Source organism: Syngnathus typhle, linkage group LG15 (assembly GCF_033458585.1).
Source record: "Syngnathus typhle isolate RoL2023-S1 ecotype Sweden linkage group LG15, RoL_Styp_1.0, whole genome shotgun sequence".
Classification (NCBI taxonomy): Eukaryota; Metazoa; Chordata; class Actinopteri; order Syngnathiformes; family Syngnathidae; genus Syngnathus; species Syngnathus typhle.
The window spans coordinates 1,451,745-1,467,148 of NC_083752.1; the positions used below are offsets into that span (position 1 = coordinate 1,451,745).

A 15,404-nucleotide genomic window follows, 5' to 3' on the forward strand; every position below is an offset into this window, starting at 1 on the left:
TTGATTTATAGACCCTTAGGTTGATTTATAGACCTAAAGTGGACGTTTAAAATAGGTTTATTTATAGATCTAAAATAGGTTGATTTATAGACCAGAAATAGACGTCTAAAATAGGTTGATTTTTTTAGATCTAAAATAGGTTGATATATAGACCTAAAATAGACGCCTAGATTAGGTTGATTTATAGACCCTTAGGTTGATTTATAGACCTAACGTAGACGTTTAAAATAGGTTTATTTATAGATCTAAACTAGGTTGATTTATAGACCAGAAATAGACGTCTAAAATAGGTTGATATATAGACCTAAAATAGACGCCTAAATTAGGTTGATTTATAGACCTAAAGTAGACGTTTAAAATGGGTTTATTTATATTGCTCATTTCTGCGCCACGTGGCTGGCTAATTGCATCAGTCTGGTCGGCATACATTGATGTTACCTCTGGAGAACGATTTAAAAAAGAAAGTGGAGCTTCCTTTGCAATGAAAGTGACCCACAGCAGTAAACACAAATCGCAAAAAAGAGGCCCAGGTGGCATTTATTTACAACAAGATTCATTCATACACATTCCTTTCCTGACCGCTACCAAGCTGAATTGTGTACACTTTGGTTTTCACAAGAATCGGTTATTATTAGTTCTAAATGTAAGAAGCAGAGAATGCACAGCGAGGACACCTATCTAATTAATCCAGGATGGATGCAAAACCTCAAAAGGTGTTTGGGTAGAACCTCAAACCCTCAACGGAGTCATCTCGACAAAGATGGCCCATCTTCTCAGCCAGAAGCAAACTGCAATATGGAGGGCAAAGACAATCTTTGTTTCATTGCAATGATGGTGATGCGTCACCATATTTGACACTTACCGCTCCTTAGACAGAAGCACAGAGAGACCCACAAGTTTAGCAAACTCCTCTGCTGTTAAAGACCCTTTCTCTGTCACCTGATAGGAAAGAAGAAAGGGAATGACATCAAACGTGACTTCTTTGCCAAGAAGTAACAGCGAAGCTCACGTTGTCCAGGGCTGAGGCGATCATTTCCTCTTCGCTGTGAGACTGCAACTGGACCACCATCACGCCACTATCAAATACACGCAGCCTGCGCAAGGTAAAAGTGTGGTGCTGTCATGATTTGACAATCTTTTCTCATGCCATTTTACTTCTCATCTTTTGCCATACAAGTCAAGGACTACTGCGGAAGGTCTTGTTCGGTACAAAATCTCAGGAAGTGACCCAAGTGGTCAACATTTTGAAAAACAGGAAGCCTGGCAGGAAAAGCCTGGCTGGTTCTTCTATGTAGGTCAACAAGGGGGCCATTCTAGGATTGGACATTTAGTAGTGTGCTCTGACCACACTCTTATTTTGTATGTCGTTTTGATTTTAGGTGGGAATTGCAGTGGGAAAGCTTCTTAGAAGAAAAAAAAACAACAACACACACCTCAGTGGGAGTTTCAAGGGCTCAAACATTTTGCATGCATTCAATAAATCATCCGGAGATAAAAGCTGTCGAAACAAGGGGAAAAAAAACACATCTCTGTTAGCGTCTTTAAATCCATGAAGTTTTGGTTGTGTTACTTTGGACGATGGGAATACCTCCATGCCTCGAGCCCGGTTGACCAGACAGTACACCTCGGACAGCGCCATCATGCCTCCGCGCTCCTGAGAAGGTCGAAAATGATCAACAAGATGGCGGCCCAAGTGGTATGGAATGCTTACCTCCAGAGGGGCCAGGAGCATATCTCCCAGTTGTTTAGCCAGCTGCATGTGGTAATGTGTGCCAGAGCCATGTGTTTCCCTGGTGACGGGGTTAGCGATGCCCATGCTCAGCAGGTAGGACTTAAAGCGGATGGTCTGGAAAGTAGAAATAACACGTTATTGTGGTGCGTGTCATATGTGCAAGCATCCACCTTGATTAGCTCAAGTTATGACCTCATCCTCTGTTATGTCCCCTTGCTTGTCTTTTATCTTATTAGCGATGGATTTGGACAGCTCAACCATCTCTTTGGCCTGATTGAGGAGAGAAGAGAGAAGACACACACTTGGTAAAGTCCACTAATTGTTTTTAATCTCACAAACAAATGTTCTTTACCTTTACCATCAGCTTACTGAGATCCTCAAAGGCCTACAGAAGGGGGACAAAAAGTGTAACAAGCACAAAATTGTCACAATTCAATGTTTGTATTCATTGTAAGGGCATTTTTGTTTACTTTGGCCACAACACAATCAGCCAAGATATTTTACAACACCTCTGAGATGTTTTTGTCCGTTTCTTTCCTCCTCTCCTCTATTTTACGCTCAATGCCAACAATCCCGACTGCGCGTGTCCTTCCTGCCTGCAAGACCACAATGGAAAGGAAAGAGAAGTCGTTTCACATTTTTAGAGTAGAGGAACCAAGACAGCAGGAACAAATAGTCAGCAGAGAGTGGAGATATATTTTGTAGAGATTGTTTCAGACTGTTAAATACCACTTGCATGAGTCATTGTGATTTCATTCGAAGAGATTTAAACCAAAGTGTATGAAAATGAAATTGTGATCTGTGATGCAATTTTCATTATAGCCAATTCGATGATGTGTGAATAAAGGGACACATGCACAGTTTCAACACAAAATAAAAGGGAAGCAACACTGCCATCCAGTGGGATGTATTTCAAATGGACAGTCATCACATGAGAACGTTCCCCTCTCCGACACCAGAAAGAAACGAGAGGGTGCGTTCAAACCTGTGAGCCGCGTCCTATTTCGATTGGTTGCGAAGCGGGTGTGTTCTCCCATCTCTTCTGTGTCATCTCCTCATTGAGCCTCCTGAAAAACTTGAGATGAAATAAAAGCACTATCAAGTGGACATATTACGGGACTTTTAAGTGCTCGTACACTGATGGTCGGATCCCTGACGGCCGAGGTGACTGAGGAATTAAGTTTCCGTATAGAGGACTCCAAAGTTACTTTAAAGCAATAGTGGTGGGGCTTTACCTCAATCTGCCCATGTTCTTTAAAAGAGAGCTTGATGTAGGAAAACTTGCTTTGTTGGTAAGGACCTTGCTCCTTGTTGGCAGGAGCTGGATGCAAGTGTATGACAATCTTTGCACTGCAACGAAGAAGACATAGGAGTTGAAGGCAAATGCATGCTATTTAAAATGAACGTTCTAAAAAAAACTCAACTACATGTATGTACATATGTACAGTGCAGGTTACTCACCTCTTCCCTATTCCCGCTGCCTGCTCCTCAAAAAATAAGATTTGTGACAATGGCATAGAAATGCAGCACTCCTGTGAAAAATAACATATGTGCAATGTTGTTTACATTATGTACATACAATTTAATCAAAGACAAGCCCTTACGTGATTTTTAGCGTCCCTCCATATCAAGCGATGGGTGCTCAGCAACGCATTTCCAACATCTAGTTTAGCCTGTATAAGTGCAAGAAAGAAACTTAATGACAATGCAACAAATGTCACGATTAATTCATGGAGAATTGAGCTTGTCTAAGACTGAACGTAGCACGCAGGGATGAATATACCTTGTCGTCACCATCATACAATCTGACGCCTTGTTGCTGTATAACTAAAGTCTCATTTATTTCCAAAAAACCGTTTGACCAGGAAAAGCGATCCATTTCTTATGATATGGTAATCCGATCGTTCCCCTGCAGTTAAAAACTACCGGGACGCCTCGTCTTTTGTTTACTTCCTGTTTGTATACAGTTGAAAGGTGCCCCAGCGCTGCCTGTCAAAAACAGATCAAACCATACCTGGGGGAAATATTTTATGTTCCATTTACTATGATATAATTTACATTTTATACGTATATATGTACATTTCTTGCTTATAATTTGTATTTTGTCGACTCTTCTCGTATTTATGCAACACCCAAATGGCGTTCTGTCGAGCTGCCTTGCAGAGGTCCTGACGATGTTGACTTGACTAGCGCCAGCTGTCAGTGGAAGCTAGCATATGAGCTTCAGTCGTGTCGCGTTTTTGTTCATTTTGTCATTTTATGCCATTGTTTTAATCATTTCTAGAATCGGGTTTGGAAGAAAACAAACGAAGCTGATGATGAAACTTTCTCCTTGAATGCATAACGCCTTTTAGTTCAACTATAGTCGTAAACGGGGCAGCTAATGTTGACTAGCTTGTTGTTAGGGATGTAATGCAGGCAGGTTGTGCAGTGCACCCGGCATTTTCGCTTTCTTTTTTTTTGTAAAATTGTTCTAACTGGAAGAAAGTTGCGTCGCGTGAGATCACCGAAAATTGCCATAACTATACCACTATCTTAAAACGATTTATAATATGTTTTGTTCTAGTATTCTATTCTGGCCACTATAGCTTGGCCTTATTTTCTTTTAGATCATCTTAAATTATCGTAAATCACCATATCAGCTCTACTGTGAAAAGTGGATTTACTACGCATGTAAAAACAGCCAGTCTTTTAATTATATTATCATGGATAAGAAGTCATTTGACATCGTCATAGATGAAATAAAGAAGGTAAAGTTTGCATAGTGAAAAGCCATACAATTATGATGAAGAGAAAGATTTCTAATTGGTCCATTTGTGTATTATCCAGTGTGTCCTGACCGATCAGCGGATAAAGGCCATTGAGCAGGTGCATGGATACTTTTCCAGCGAACAGGTAATCACAAACACTGATACATAGCATTTGTATTATGATCAATAGATGAATCTCACAAACGGCAAAACTAAGCAATCTAGTGTTGTAAGTTGTCTCCTTGACCATTTACAGGTCACGGACATACTTAAATACTTCTCCTGGGCAGAACCTCAAATTAAAGCAGTCAAAGCGCTGCAGCATGTAAGCAATGTTTCTAATGCTAGAAAAGGGTCAAATATAAATCAAGCTTGCCTTACTGTCATTTCCCATGTTTAATAGATCATACGATACTTTTTCTTGTAGAAAATGGTCGCCATCCCCACCACCAAAGTTGCCAACATTCTGAATTGCTTCACCTTTTCAAAGGACAGAATTATTGTCTTGGAGCTGATTGCTTTGTGAGTGCATCAGCAAATGTGACACCTTGAAAGATTATTGTGCATAGTTCTGCTCGAGCTCCCCACAAACCTTTTTGGTCTGCATATCTTTGCAGGAATATTGCAGATGCTCAAAATTACCGGCCCGTAGAGGATTTATTTCGCATACACTTGTCGGAGAAGAAGCGCGCTCGCAGAATTCTGGAACAGGTATTTATATATTCAGTGAATGAGCAAGTTACTTCAAAGATATTGTGCCATCTTGTGATCGGATAAGTGATTACTTGTGTTTTATTTTTGATCGATTTTTAAATGTTACCTATCAAGTCTACTGACCATTTTGTTTCCACTAGGTATGTAAAGTGGGTTGCAAAGCTCCTGTCGCCATGATCTCATCCTGCGGTATGATACCGGGAAACCCATATCCAAAAGGCAGACCCAGTCTGGTTACTGGCACGTTCCCAGTAGGTCCTGTAAAGTTGAAACCGTATAAAGCCTTGCCCATCTTCAAGATGTTGCTGAAAACGTGATCTAATGCCCATTAACAGGGAATCCCTCCCTTAAAGAAAGAAGGAGAGAAGAAAGACGACACCAGTATGGAGAGTAAGGGGATTGCCACTCGAATTATCGGAACCTCCAAACCAGTAAGGTCATTTATAATGGAATGGTATAACGTTCTGATGAATATGGTGTGCTGCGAATGAAGGGACTCAACCAAAAATGTCGATGACTTTTTTTCATTTGTCTTGCAGTTCCCTTCAAGCTACAACCCCCACCGGCCCGTGCCCTACCCCATACCTCCGTGCAGACCCCATGCTACCATTGCACCGAGTAAGAGGGAACACACACAAAGCTGAGCCCTCCTCTAAACTAATAACAAAAATGCTTCGATATAATCGAGTGGCGGTGGGGGGGGGGGGTCAAGTCCGATGCTGCTCGATTGCAGTCTAGTTACTGTGTAAGCGGTGTTTGGTGGCCGATGACAATACTGTATTTGCAACTGCTACACAGGTGCGTACAACAACGCAGGCCTTGTTTCTATGGGAGGGGTCATAACGGCCAATGTGCCCCCTCCCCCCTACAGCTCTGCCCACAAAGTAGCAGGTATGGTTCAACTTGATTGTAGAAGCCTGTTGAAGCTGGCATGCTGCTTACCTGCGCTTCTGCAGTTTTCATGGCGCACAATATGCTTTTTTCTTTTTTTGAATGACCAGAAAATAACAGCTCCTGGTAGGCTGTAAAGTTCTTCATTTGATTTCGCACAACTGTCAATAAAGTGCATCGACGCACAGTATTGTTTGTAGCGAAAAGTTTGGCGGCAGTTCAGTACGATATCATTTTGGAGTACGGCCTGAAGTGTGGTTACTGTATTTCCTCATGGATGTGGCCAGGGGTGACATTTAGTCAATCGCAGAGTACCAGGGAAGCACTTTAGTTGGACAAATGTATTTAAGTAATTACAATAGTGGACAATGTTTTTTTTCCCCCCCAATATCTTCCGCTGCTGAATTATCCACCTTACACCTATCAACACTTAAAGTTCAGCTTCACAGATGCCATGTCGACTCTGCAGCTACATGGCAGTATCGTCAAGGCATCTGAGGAAATATGCTAACTGCATCAAATTGCTGTTTTTTTGGTCAGTCAATGCAGATGCTCGTTTTCATCATTTGGTTGCTTTTGGCACAAAGAGCTTCAGACTAATGCCGCCACTGGACTTTCTGGATTCATGCTTGCAGCTCATGAGGGGATTTTTAACCCGCATTGCTTTTTCTTTTTTTTTTTTTTCTCTTCAACTTCAAAACCATGTCTCACTCTCTTGGGTAGGCATGTGGCCAGAACCGCAACTAAAGTATTTTTTCCATTTCAAAGTGAGTGATATGAGCCCTGTTCATAACTAAAATGCCAAACCCACGATGATGATAAGACAACCCACCCAAAGTTATGATCATCTTCCAAGCTTGCACGTGGGGGATTCTCTCTATGTTCACTTGGTTTTGAATGGTTTTGTAATTGTTGGCTTCAAACATTACAGTGGTACTTAATAACAGTCATCCTGATTTCCTTTTGCCATTAGGCTACGCCAAACCAGGCAATCCTCAGAACACCACGCCAGGAGTCACCAGCGGGCCGCTGCTCATCCCTCACGGCTCCACGCCGTCCACCCCTGTCCCGCCGCAAGCGTCCCCGTCCCAGCCGACTCCCATCACCCCTGTTTTTCCCGGCATGGTGCCCTCTCACAACTCACCCGCTCCGTCACCGTCTGTCATCAAAGCGGCTCCGCAGACCCCCGGCGGCCACGTTACTCCGTCGCCATCTTCTGTCATTAAAGCCCACACCCCCTCAGGTACCCCTTGTGGAACTCCTGGTCCTGGCAGCGGAGGCTTCTCCCCTTTCCATTCCCGACCAGGCACCCCCGCTAGCTCCCACAGCGGTGCCGAGGTCCTGTCTCAGATGAACCCCATGGGCTCAACTCCGCAGAGGGCTTTTGCCCAGTCTACTGAGCACCCTTTCCATAGCATACAAGCAGGTAATCACCCTGGCTCGGTAATCCGCAGCTACACCCCCTCTGAAAGTCCAACTACTCCAGTGATTCCCAATCGTTCAACCCCTGGTCCCAGCCCCAAACCTTCCCCCGCCCATTCCGCCCAGGCTCAGGCCGCCGTGGGTCGGCCCGGAGCCATGAACAGACAGAGCGGGGGCGGCGGCGGCAGTGGCAGTAACAGCCCGGTGCCCTCGGCTTTCAAGGGGACCTCTCGTTCCGGCACGCCCTCTCTTAGCCCTTTGGTGGCACCGGGATCAGCCCAGGCTGCGCTGGCCCGTTCTTTGGGGCTCTCGCACCCACCGGGCTCTCCTCAAGTCTCCCTCGCCAGTCCCGTCGCCATCAGCGGCCTCCAGGCTTTGTCTGGCAGCCCGGGACAGCCGCACTACCCGGGCCTGTCCCCTTTTCCCGCTCTTTCCTCCCCCCTCGCTCCTACGTCATCGGGCAACATGGCGAATCCCTCCCCAAACTCCATCTTCCACGGCCTGGCTCCCAACGCGGCAGCCAACGCGGCGGCCTCTCCTTTCGCTCTTGGCCTGACTTCTGCACCCTCAATATTCCCAGGCCTTCCGCCTGGTGCAAGCCCGGCCGCTTTCACAGGCTTGGGAGTTTCAGGAGGGCACGGGGCAGGGAGCCCCGTGTTGCCTTCATTCATGGGATTAGCAGGCGCCGCTCCATCCTCCGTTGCGTCAGTGGCGCCAATGCAAGCGGCGGTAGTGGCGGCGGCGGCGGCGGCCGGCGTCCCAGCGTCATCGCCGGTTTTACCTGGTTTCGCTTCTGCCTTCAGCTCCAACTTTCAGCCTGGGTAGGTCACCATTTTTTCATCCCCCATACAGTTAAATGCTCCTCCACCAGACTGCAGCAGATGCACCATTAACCTCTGCATCCTCCATCCTATCAGTCTCAAAACGTTGCGCTTTACAGGTCACATTCACGGTGAAAGAACTTTTGAAATGATTTGTCATAGATATCACAAAAACCTTCTACCTTCTTCTACCGATTGCAGTTTACCCAAGGTGCAGTTGATGGACTTTGCCTTCTGATTACTATGACCTGAGAATTTCACCGTTTTTTTCCACTAAGCCACACCCTAAAGTTGACACGTGACACACTCCTGTTGTTCTACATGCCCCTGGTAAAACGATGGTGAATTGTGTACATGTACTCCAGGTTGAGCAGTGGCCTCCAGGCTCAAGGAAACAGCGCCTTCCCGGGTCTGCTGTCCTTCCCTGGTGTCCCGGGTTTCTCTCCTGCCGCCTCCCCTGCTGCTCTCCACCATCCAGCCATGCAGCCTGCCCTGCTGCAGGTACACACACATTTTACCGGAAAGCCCAATACACCGTTTCGAGACGTCTGGTTGTTAAGTTGGTTTAATTCTTCTTCCAGGCTCGCCCGACAACAACTTTGGAGGGCTTAGCTCCTCAGGCCAACGCCTTCGCCAACTATCCCGCAGGACCAGGAAACCCCTTCCCCCTCCAGCCGGGCTTGCACCCACAGTTGGGTTGGCAGTGAAACCTGCCCTCTGTTCATCTACTGCCATGACATGCTGAGCACCCCTTTCAATACCCCGTCTGGACCTTCAGCAAATCGACGAACTGAAGACAGAAGACTGTGAAATAAAACGAGTGAGGAATCGTTCACGCGTTTGTGAACAGATGTAAATATGAGCTTGTTTTTCAAAGTCAAATGTGAGTAGTTTTAATGTTAGTCTTGTCTTTTTGTCGCTTCTACCAACACGGATTAAGTCAAAATAGGTGATGCCATATAATGAAATGACCATCTTATGTTGACAACTCATAAAGGTGTGGCTTGTTCAAATGACAGCTACGGACTTGTTCCGAGAACTTCTTTTAGTCAATGAAACACTAATTGTTGCTGTCACACAAACAAAGTGTTATTATCTTCCTCAATTTACATTTACTGTTACTTTGAAAGTTCTTCTTTTGTTACACTGTTGTTGTTTTTTTATTGCTTTAGCCAGTAGATACTGTAACTTTCTCTGTGTTTTATGAATTTAGGTTCCTTGAATAAACACAAACACACAGTTCTTAAATTTAATCACAGATATTAAAAGTGATTATGATTCCTGAATGGCACGTCATTAAATTAGCATGTCACACTACTTGCAATTGTTCATTCAGTCATCAGGGACTACCTGGAAGGGTGGGTGGTCATGAGAGTGATTGATGGTTAAATGATTTCCTGTAGATTTCATGAGACTCATGTCGACAATGGAAAAAAAATACCCTGAACTGTTTATTCAATTCTCATGATAGCTGCAAGTCATTGATCTGTCAATTTATCTATCTACAGAATCAGTTTTTGATTTGAGGATATGGTTTTTAAATTTTTAATCAGCAATTTCGTTTCTCAAATCAGGATATCTATTCTCGACAAACTACACACCAGCACCACTAATGAAACCAAGAAAAAAAAAAAGTATCGTTTCTGTCGTGGTTGCGGTCGCAGTTTGTGCAAACAAGGAAAAAAGTTGTTAACCTGTCGTGACAGCTTGCTAATTGCCCTCCCTCAGTCAGTGGCACAGAACCACACCTTCCTTCCTGCAGCTCTCCGGTAAACTGCAGCTTTAAAAGGTCCCCGTATGACTTCCTGCTGATTAGTCCCACTTCTTCTCACTTCACTTTTTCCATCCAGTACATGGAAATGGAGGACCGAATGGAGAGTCAGAGACCGACGGGGATGAGTAAAGAAGTCTTAATATGTAAGTCTCACTTGATTTTTCTTCCATTTGTAGCTTTTAAGATGATGGCATACAAACACTTGGGATGGTTTGCTGCTTTTGATCATCAAGCTTTCCCGCTTCAACCACATTACAATCAGAAAAATGTACATGAGAGCAACTTTATTGTGCGTATTGCTTTTCCCTGTGCAGGTAAGGAAGGTGCAAAGCAGCCTAGGGCAGGCATTGTGTAGCTCCATCGTCATAGAGACACACTGAGATAAAGCGTCCGTCTCCAAAGCATGTGACTGTGAGCTGTTTGTGCGTCCGTGGACATTGAGCACAGCGCTTTATCACAGTATTATCATTCCACAAAAGATATGGCGCAAAAGTACATTTAAGATCTTTCTGAATTTAGATGACATGCTTTATTGTTGATTTATTTTGATTTGCACTGTAAAATATGACACATTAGATTATAATTTACATTCCTGTTTTACGATATGGCTAAAACCATGCGTGTATAATGTTTTGTTATGAATGGAGATAATGATGTTGTTGATTTATTCAAATCAGTGACATTACAACACAGCTCAGAGCGCCATAAAGGGGGGGGGGGGGCTGGAAAGCGATCATGTGATTGACTGAGTGTCGCAATGAATGAATGTTTAAAGCAACTCTGAAATTTCCTTTAGTTCAGTGGTGGGGAAAGTGCACATCATGTGATCTGACCTCAAAAAGACAACGATGCCGATTGTCTGCGCAAGGAAAAAGCCAAATTGATGCTTTATAATTATTATTATTTACAATATAACATTCCTTCTGCGGATATTTACGAAGGATCAAACTCAGGGTCATCCTTTCGTAATATTGCAAAGGGATTTACAGTGGAAAGTATGACGCGTACTGAAAAACAAACTCTTCCCAGGGACGCTCATGGCTTTCTTTATGAGCAAAGGAGACATGATAACGCTTGAGTCAACATTTTATTGTTTGCCGCTTCTTTGTGTTGAGGCCCTCAACACAAGGGGGAGGAGCTAAACCATTTCAATGGAAATATGAGATGACCAGCAACTAATCATGTATTGCGCAATCATGGGATTGTCCGACTGCTGTTCTGATAACAAACCAATGTTAGGTGATCCATTTCTTTTCTGTCACTGCAGCTGAGAAGACGGGGTCTTTGGGATGCTGCGGATGGGTCATAGTCATCGTAGTCGGCTTCTTCACTGTAGTACTCTTCCCCTTCACCATTTGGTTCTGTTTGAAGGTGTGTGAGAAAAAACAAAGAAAAGTAGTTTCATTTGCTTTGGCATTGATGGTGGTTTGAGGTGTTGCACGATTGTTTCTGCAGATAGTTCAGGAGTATGAGCGTGCTGTGATCTTCAGACTGGGGCGCATCACAGACAGGAAGCCAAAAGGACCAGGTATGCTTTTGTAATGTCTCACGTCTCATTGATAGGACCCTCGATGTTTTTTTTCCCACAGGAATTTTCTTCATTTTGCCCTGCACTGATTCATTTGTCAAAGTTGATCTACGAACCGTTTCGTTCGACATCCCTCCGCAAGAGGTAACGATTGCCTCAGAATCATTGCTTGCTTCCTCAATCTGACAAGACTACATCTATCTTATTTTGCCCACGAATTGCAAATACAAGATTTCAAATGTCCTCCAGATTCTGACAAAGGACTCAGTGACAGTGAGCGTGGATGGCGTGGTGTACTTCCGTGTCAACGACCCCATCGCTTCTGTAGCCAACGTATCCAACGCTGACTTTGCCACCCGCCTGCTGGCCCAAACCACCCTCAGAAACGTCTTGGGCACCAAGAACCTGGCCGAGGTCCTGTCTGACCGAGAGGGCATTGCTCACAGCATGCAGGTAAGGATCAACACATTCACAAGTAAAAATCTCTAAATACAGGTTCAAGATTATTTCCCATGATATCTTTTTTAGTCAAATCTGGACGAAGCTACTGACAACTGGGGTATCAAAGTGGAACGTGTTGAGATTAAAGATGTGAAGCTGCCCCATCAGCTGCAGAGAGCCATGGCTGCTGAGGCCGAGGCTTCGCGAGAGGCCAGAGCCAAGGTAATAGGAAACTTGTTTTCCACGTACGCAACCCCAACCCAATGTGCTGGCTATAAATAACCCAACATTGGGTCAGAAGTTTTTGGACCACCCATTGCTCACTACTCCGTTTGTATAGGTGATAGCCGCAGAAGGCGAGATGAACGCTTCCCGCGCCCTGAAGGAGGCATCGCTGGTCATCTCCGAAGCGCCGTCGGCTCTGCAGCTCCGTTACCTGCAGACCCTCAACACCATTGCCGCAGAGAAGAACTCCACAATCATCTTCCCCCTGCCCATGGATATTATTAGTCATTTTATGCGCAAGTGACGACAGGGTTGTTTGTTGACGTTGCTCTTCAGATGCACTTGTTGAATAGGCAATTAACAGAGTTGGATGACTGCTATCATCAAAATCAGTGCCCGTGTGTCATTTTTTTTTTTTAATGTAACCATTGCATGCTTTGCCACATCAAATTAAAAATTAAAAACTCTCTTACTGCACTAAATTAAAGATATACATTCCACCTACATAAAATTGATGAAGTGGCATAATGGGTTCTTAATTTGTTTTGTTAACTTTATCTATGGGACATTGTGATTTCCTGTGAAAGTTGTGGAATTGAATAATCAATTCTATACATTACAGCCTTGCTGTGTTGTGTATTGAAATTGACCATGAAAAAGAACATGTATCTTTATATGATGAATGTTATTAATTATTATTAATAATAAAAATATTAAATGTATTTAGAAAAAAAATCTTTATCTCAGAAATCAATGTGGGCTATTCACATTGATCCCTACCCATGACGTAGCGCTCAGTTCCAATAATGCAATAAGAATGCAAATCTTAATTGTTAAAAGTACTTTTGAAAAATATCGCAATTTGCAAAAGTAAAAAACTCCGAATGTTCCTGAATGCACCAAGAGAACCAATCAATCTGTAGATGCCAATCACCTGATTCCCCCTCCTACCTGTCCGTTGCTGCAAACGCGAAATCAGCACGCCGACTTGCTTCAAACTCCAAGTCAACACGATGCAAACAACCCAATCAATTGTTTCAAAAATATCCAATTAAGCACCGAAGTGGACGATCAGGAGCGAAATACCTGCAGATACGTGCAGGTATCACATCCACCGGTAAGTTGCAATTGCATTCATTCAACCAAACACAAATTCAACAAGTGCAAAATGGAGACAGTAAGAATGTTCAAGTCAACTTTAATTCTTGTGAGAGCTATTCTAATACAACGGAGGTTGATAAGCGCAGGACCAATTTCCAAACATATAAATACATACATTTGTCTTCAAATGACATTCATCAAGTTGGTCTGCCACACTTTAGAACTACATGTCGACCATTACAATGCTAGAAGTTCAATGCAGAGAAATAGCAAAGACTGACAAAGCATGCATGCTTCTATTATTTTCTCGGTGCACTAAGACACAAGTTGTGTGGTGGTAAATGTATTTACATTCAAACATACAATCAGAGCCAGAACAAACACATTCATTCTCTCAGGACCAAATGGTGTCATTTACCTTGAAATTCAATGACTGAGGAAAAAAACAATTACAAAAAGCCAAATAGTGCTTTAAAACCAAACACAATTTACAAATGCAACCGTTGTGTAAAAGACAATTATGACTTGTCTCATTCTAAGTGCTACATATTGACATTAAATGGCTGCTACAAATGCAGTATTGTTTAGGTTGTTTCATCAAATCACGCGAATGGTAGAAAATACATGACTTTTATATGTAGCTGTTATTGATAGTGTCGCAAACTGTTGTTGTAAACGGTATTCTTTTTACACCTGAAGTGACCCTGAAGTACAATTGTAAATATTTGAAAACACAGTGACTGAGTGACTGGCAGTTTTTGTACAATTCCTTTTTTCCGTTCACATTGCTCTCTTTAACCCTGTCTACCAACCGTAGAAAAACAACAACAACCTTGTAGTCCCTCGTCATGACATACTTTAATTTTCATGGCTATTAAAAGTGCTGGTATGGCTAATTAGCGTCAACTGTACAGTTTGTTTTGAGAAAAAAAAGTGCAACACGTTTCGAAATGCTGGAACACGGCAGTGGGCAATCTTTTGGGGATTTATTAATTCCATTTTTTTATCATTAGTTCATGTGAAGGTCTCCCCCCCACCGCCTGCTGTAAAAGAACACATGACCAGTGCCCTCATAGAACTCTTTTGTCTCATCATTCTCTCTGACATAAGTTTATTTACAGCATTTTGTTTTCATGCAAAGACTAAATACCTGTTCCGCTCTTTAGCAGGACACCATTGGTGTAAACGGACGGATTGAAAATCAGGATGACTTGGTCGAAGCAGCCCCAATGAGCACCCTGTGAGTACATTACTATCCTGGTTGATTTCTATTGCATTTGTTTTTCTTAAGGAAAAAAAAAATGGACCAAGTAGAAGCTATAAAACAAAGACATTGGAAAGAAGTGAAATTCCCTGAATGATAACATTTGAAACATTTGAGAAATTTGAAAAAGGTTTAGAACATATACTGGTAAATACATGTTCTGATAAAGCAGAAACATCTTTTTTTTCCCCTTTAAAATATTCTTTTAAGAAGAGTTTAAAATAATTTTCACAAACTGAAGTATAACGTTCTGCCAGTGGAACCCCTAAAGTAAAAAAAGTTGTACATTTTGAAGAGCATTCTAATTTTTCAGGAAATAGTCATGTTATTTGAAGAATATCACTCCCCAAGTCGATGCTGGGTTAAACATGATATTGTTTTCGAGATGGCGAGAAGCCATTTCTATAATCTTGCAGCCCTACTTAATATGACCTCTTAGTCAATTTTCTCATAGCTGAAACAAATGAATGTATTTTTCAAAATAAAAGTTTGAATTTGGAGGTTCCACTGTTTCTAGCTTATTGTTTTCATTTCAAGACTCTCTCTCTCCTGTACTATTCATTTCCCTTATAAAGTTAGCTAAATAAATAGGAAAACAAACCACAGCAATAATAAGACCGGAAGACATTCACAGTGCATGCGTGCTTAAGTTAACAAATAGGTTTGAAGCCTCTTTTACACAGATGGGGAAGAAGCTGGAATTTTTTTTTTTCCAGAGGTAGTATCAGAACCAGCGATTAC

The 15,404-nt window shown here is 42.9% G+C and overlaps 3 protein-coding genes across 5 annotated transcripts; 2 read left to right on the forward strand and 1 right to left on the reverse strand.

Moving 5' to 3' along the window:
- Positions 1-511: 511 nt before the first annotated feature.
- Positions 512-3,704, reverse strand: vps36 (vacuolar protein sorting 36 homolog). Its single transcript, XM_061299402.1, has 14 exons — positions 3,516-3,704; positions 3,337-3,405; positions 3,194-3,264; positions 2,968-3,082; positions 2,718-2,807; positions 2,242-2,328; positions 2,085-2,117; positions 1,925-2,002; positions 1,712-1,846; positions 1,589-1,654; positions 1,434-1,498; positions 1,010-1,094; positions 863-939; positions 512-788 (listed from the first exon to the last, which is right to left on the reverse strand). Exons 1-14 carry the CDS (start codon positions 3,609-3,611, stop codon positions 707-709), a joined length of 1,149 nt encoding a protein of 382 aa, XP_061155386.1. The 5' UTR covers positions 3,612-3,704; the 3' UTR covers positions 512-706.
- Positions 1,090-9,616, forward strand: proser1 (proline and serine rich 1). Of its 3 annotated transcripts, XM_061299401.1 has the most exons (13): positions 1,090-1,696; positions 1,969-2,037; positions 4,562-4,627; positions 4,739-4,807; positions 4,910-5,004; positions 5,100-5,193; positions 5,337-5,447; positions 5,532-5,627; positions 5,736-5,814; positions 5,995-6,087; positions 7,061-8,330; positions 8,696-8,831; positions 8,912-9,616. In XM_061299401.1, the coding sequence occupies exons 5-13, from the start codon at positions 4,913-4,915 to the stop codon at positions 9,035-9,037; spliced, it is 2,097 nt and encodes a 698-aa protein (XP_061155385.1). In that variant the 5' UTR covers positions 1,090-1,696; positions 1,969-2,037; positions 4,562-4,627; positions 4,739-4,807; positions 4,910-4,912; the 3' UTR covers positions 9,038-9,616. The 3 variants fall into 3 exon arrangements, with proteins under 3 accessions (XP_061155385.1, XP_061155384.1, XP_061155383.1); XM_061299399.1 differs by lacking the exons at positions 1,090-1,696; positions 1,969-2,037 and adding an exon at positions 3,801-4,482; XM_061299400.1 differs by lacking the exons at positions 1,090-1,696; positions 1,969-2,037; positions 5,995-6,087 and adding an exon at positions 3,797-4,482.
- Positions 9,617-10,065: 449 nt separating this feature from the next.
- Positions 10,066-13,020, forward strand: stoml3b (stomatin (EPB72)-like 3b). The gene is made up of 7 exons (XM_061299403.1): positions 10,066-10,247; positions 11,372-11,475; positions 11,560-11,632; positions 11,694-11,776; positions 11,882-12,085; positions 12,161-12,295; positions 12,414-13,020. The coding sequence occupies exons 1-7, from the start codon at positions 10,184-10,186 to the stop codon at positions 12,600-12,602; spliced, it is 852 nt and encodes a 283-aa protein (XP_061155387.1). The 5' UTR covers positions 10,066-10,183; the 3' UTR covers positions 12,603-13,020.
- The last annotated feature ends 2,384 nt before the right edge of the window (positions 13,021-15,404 follow it).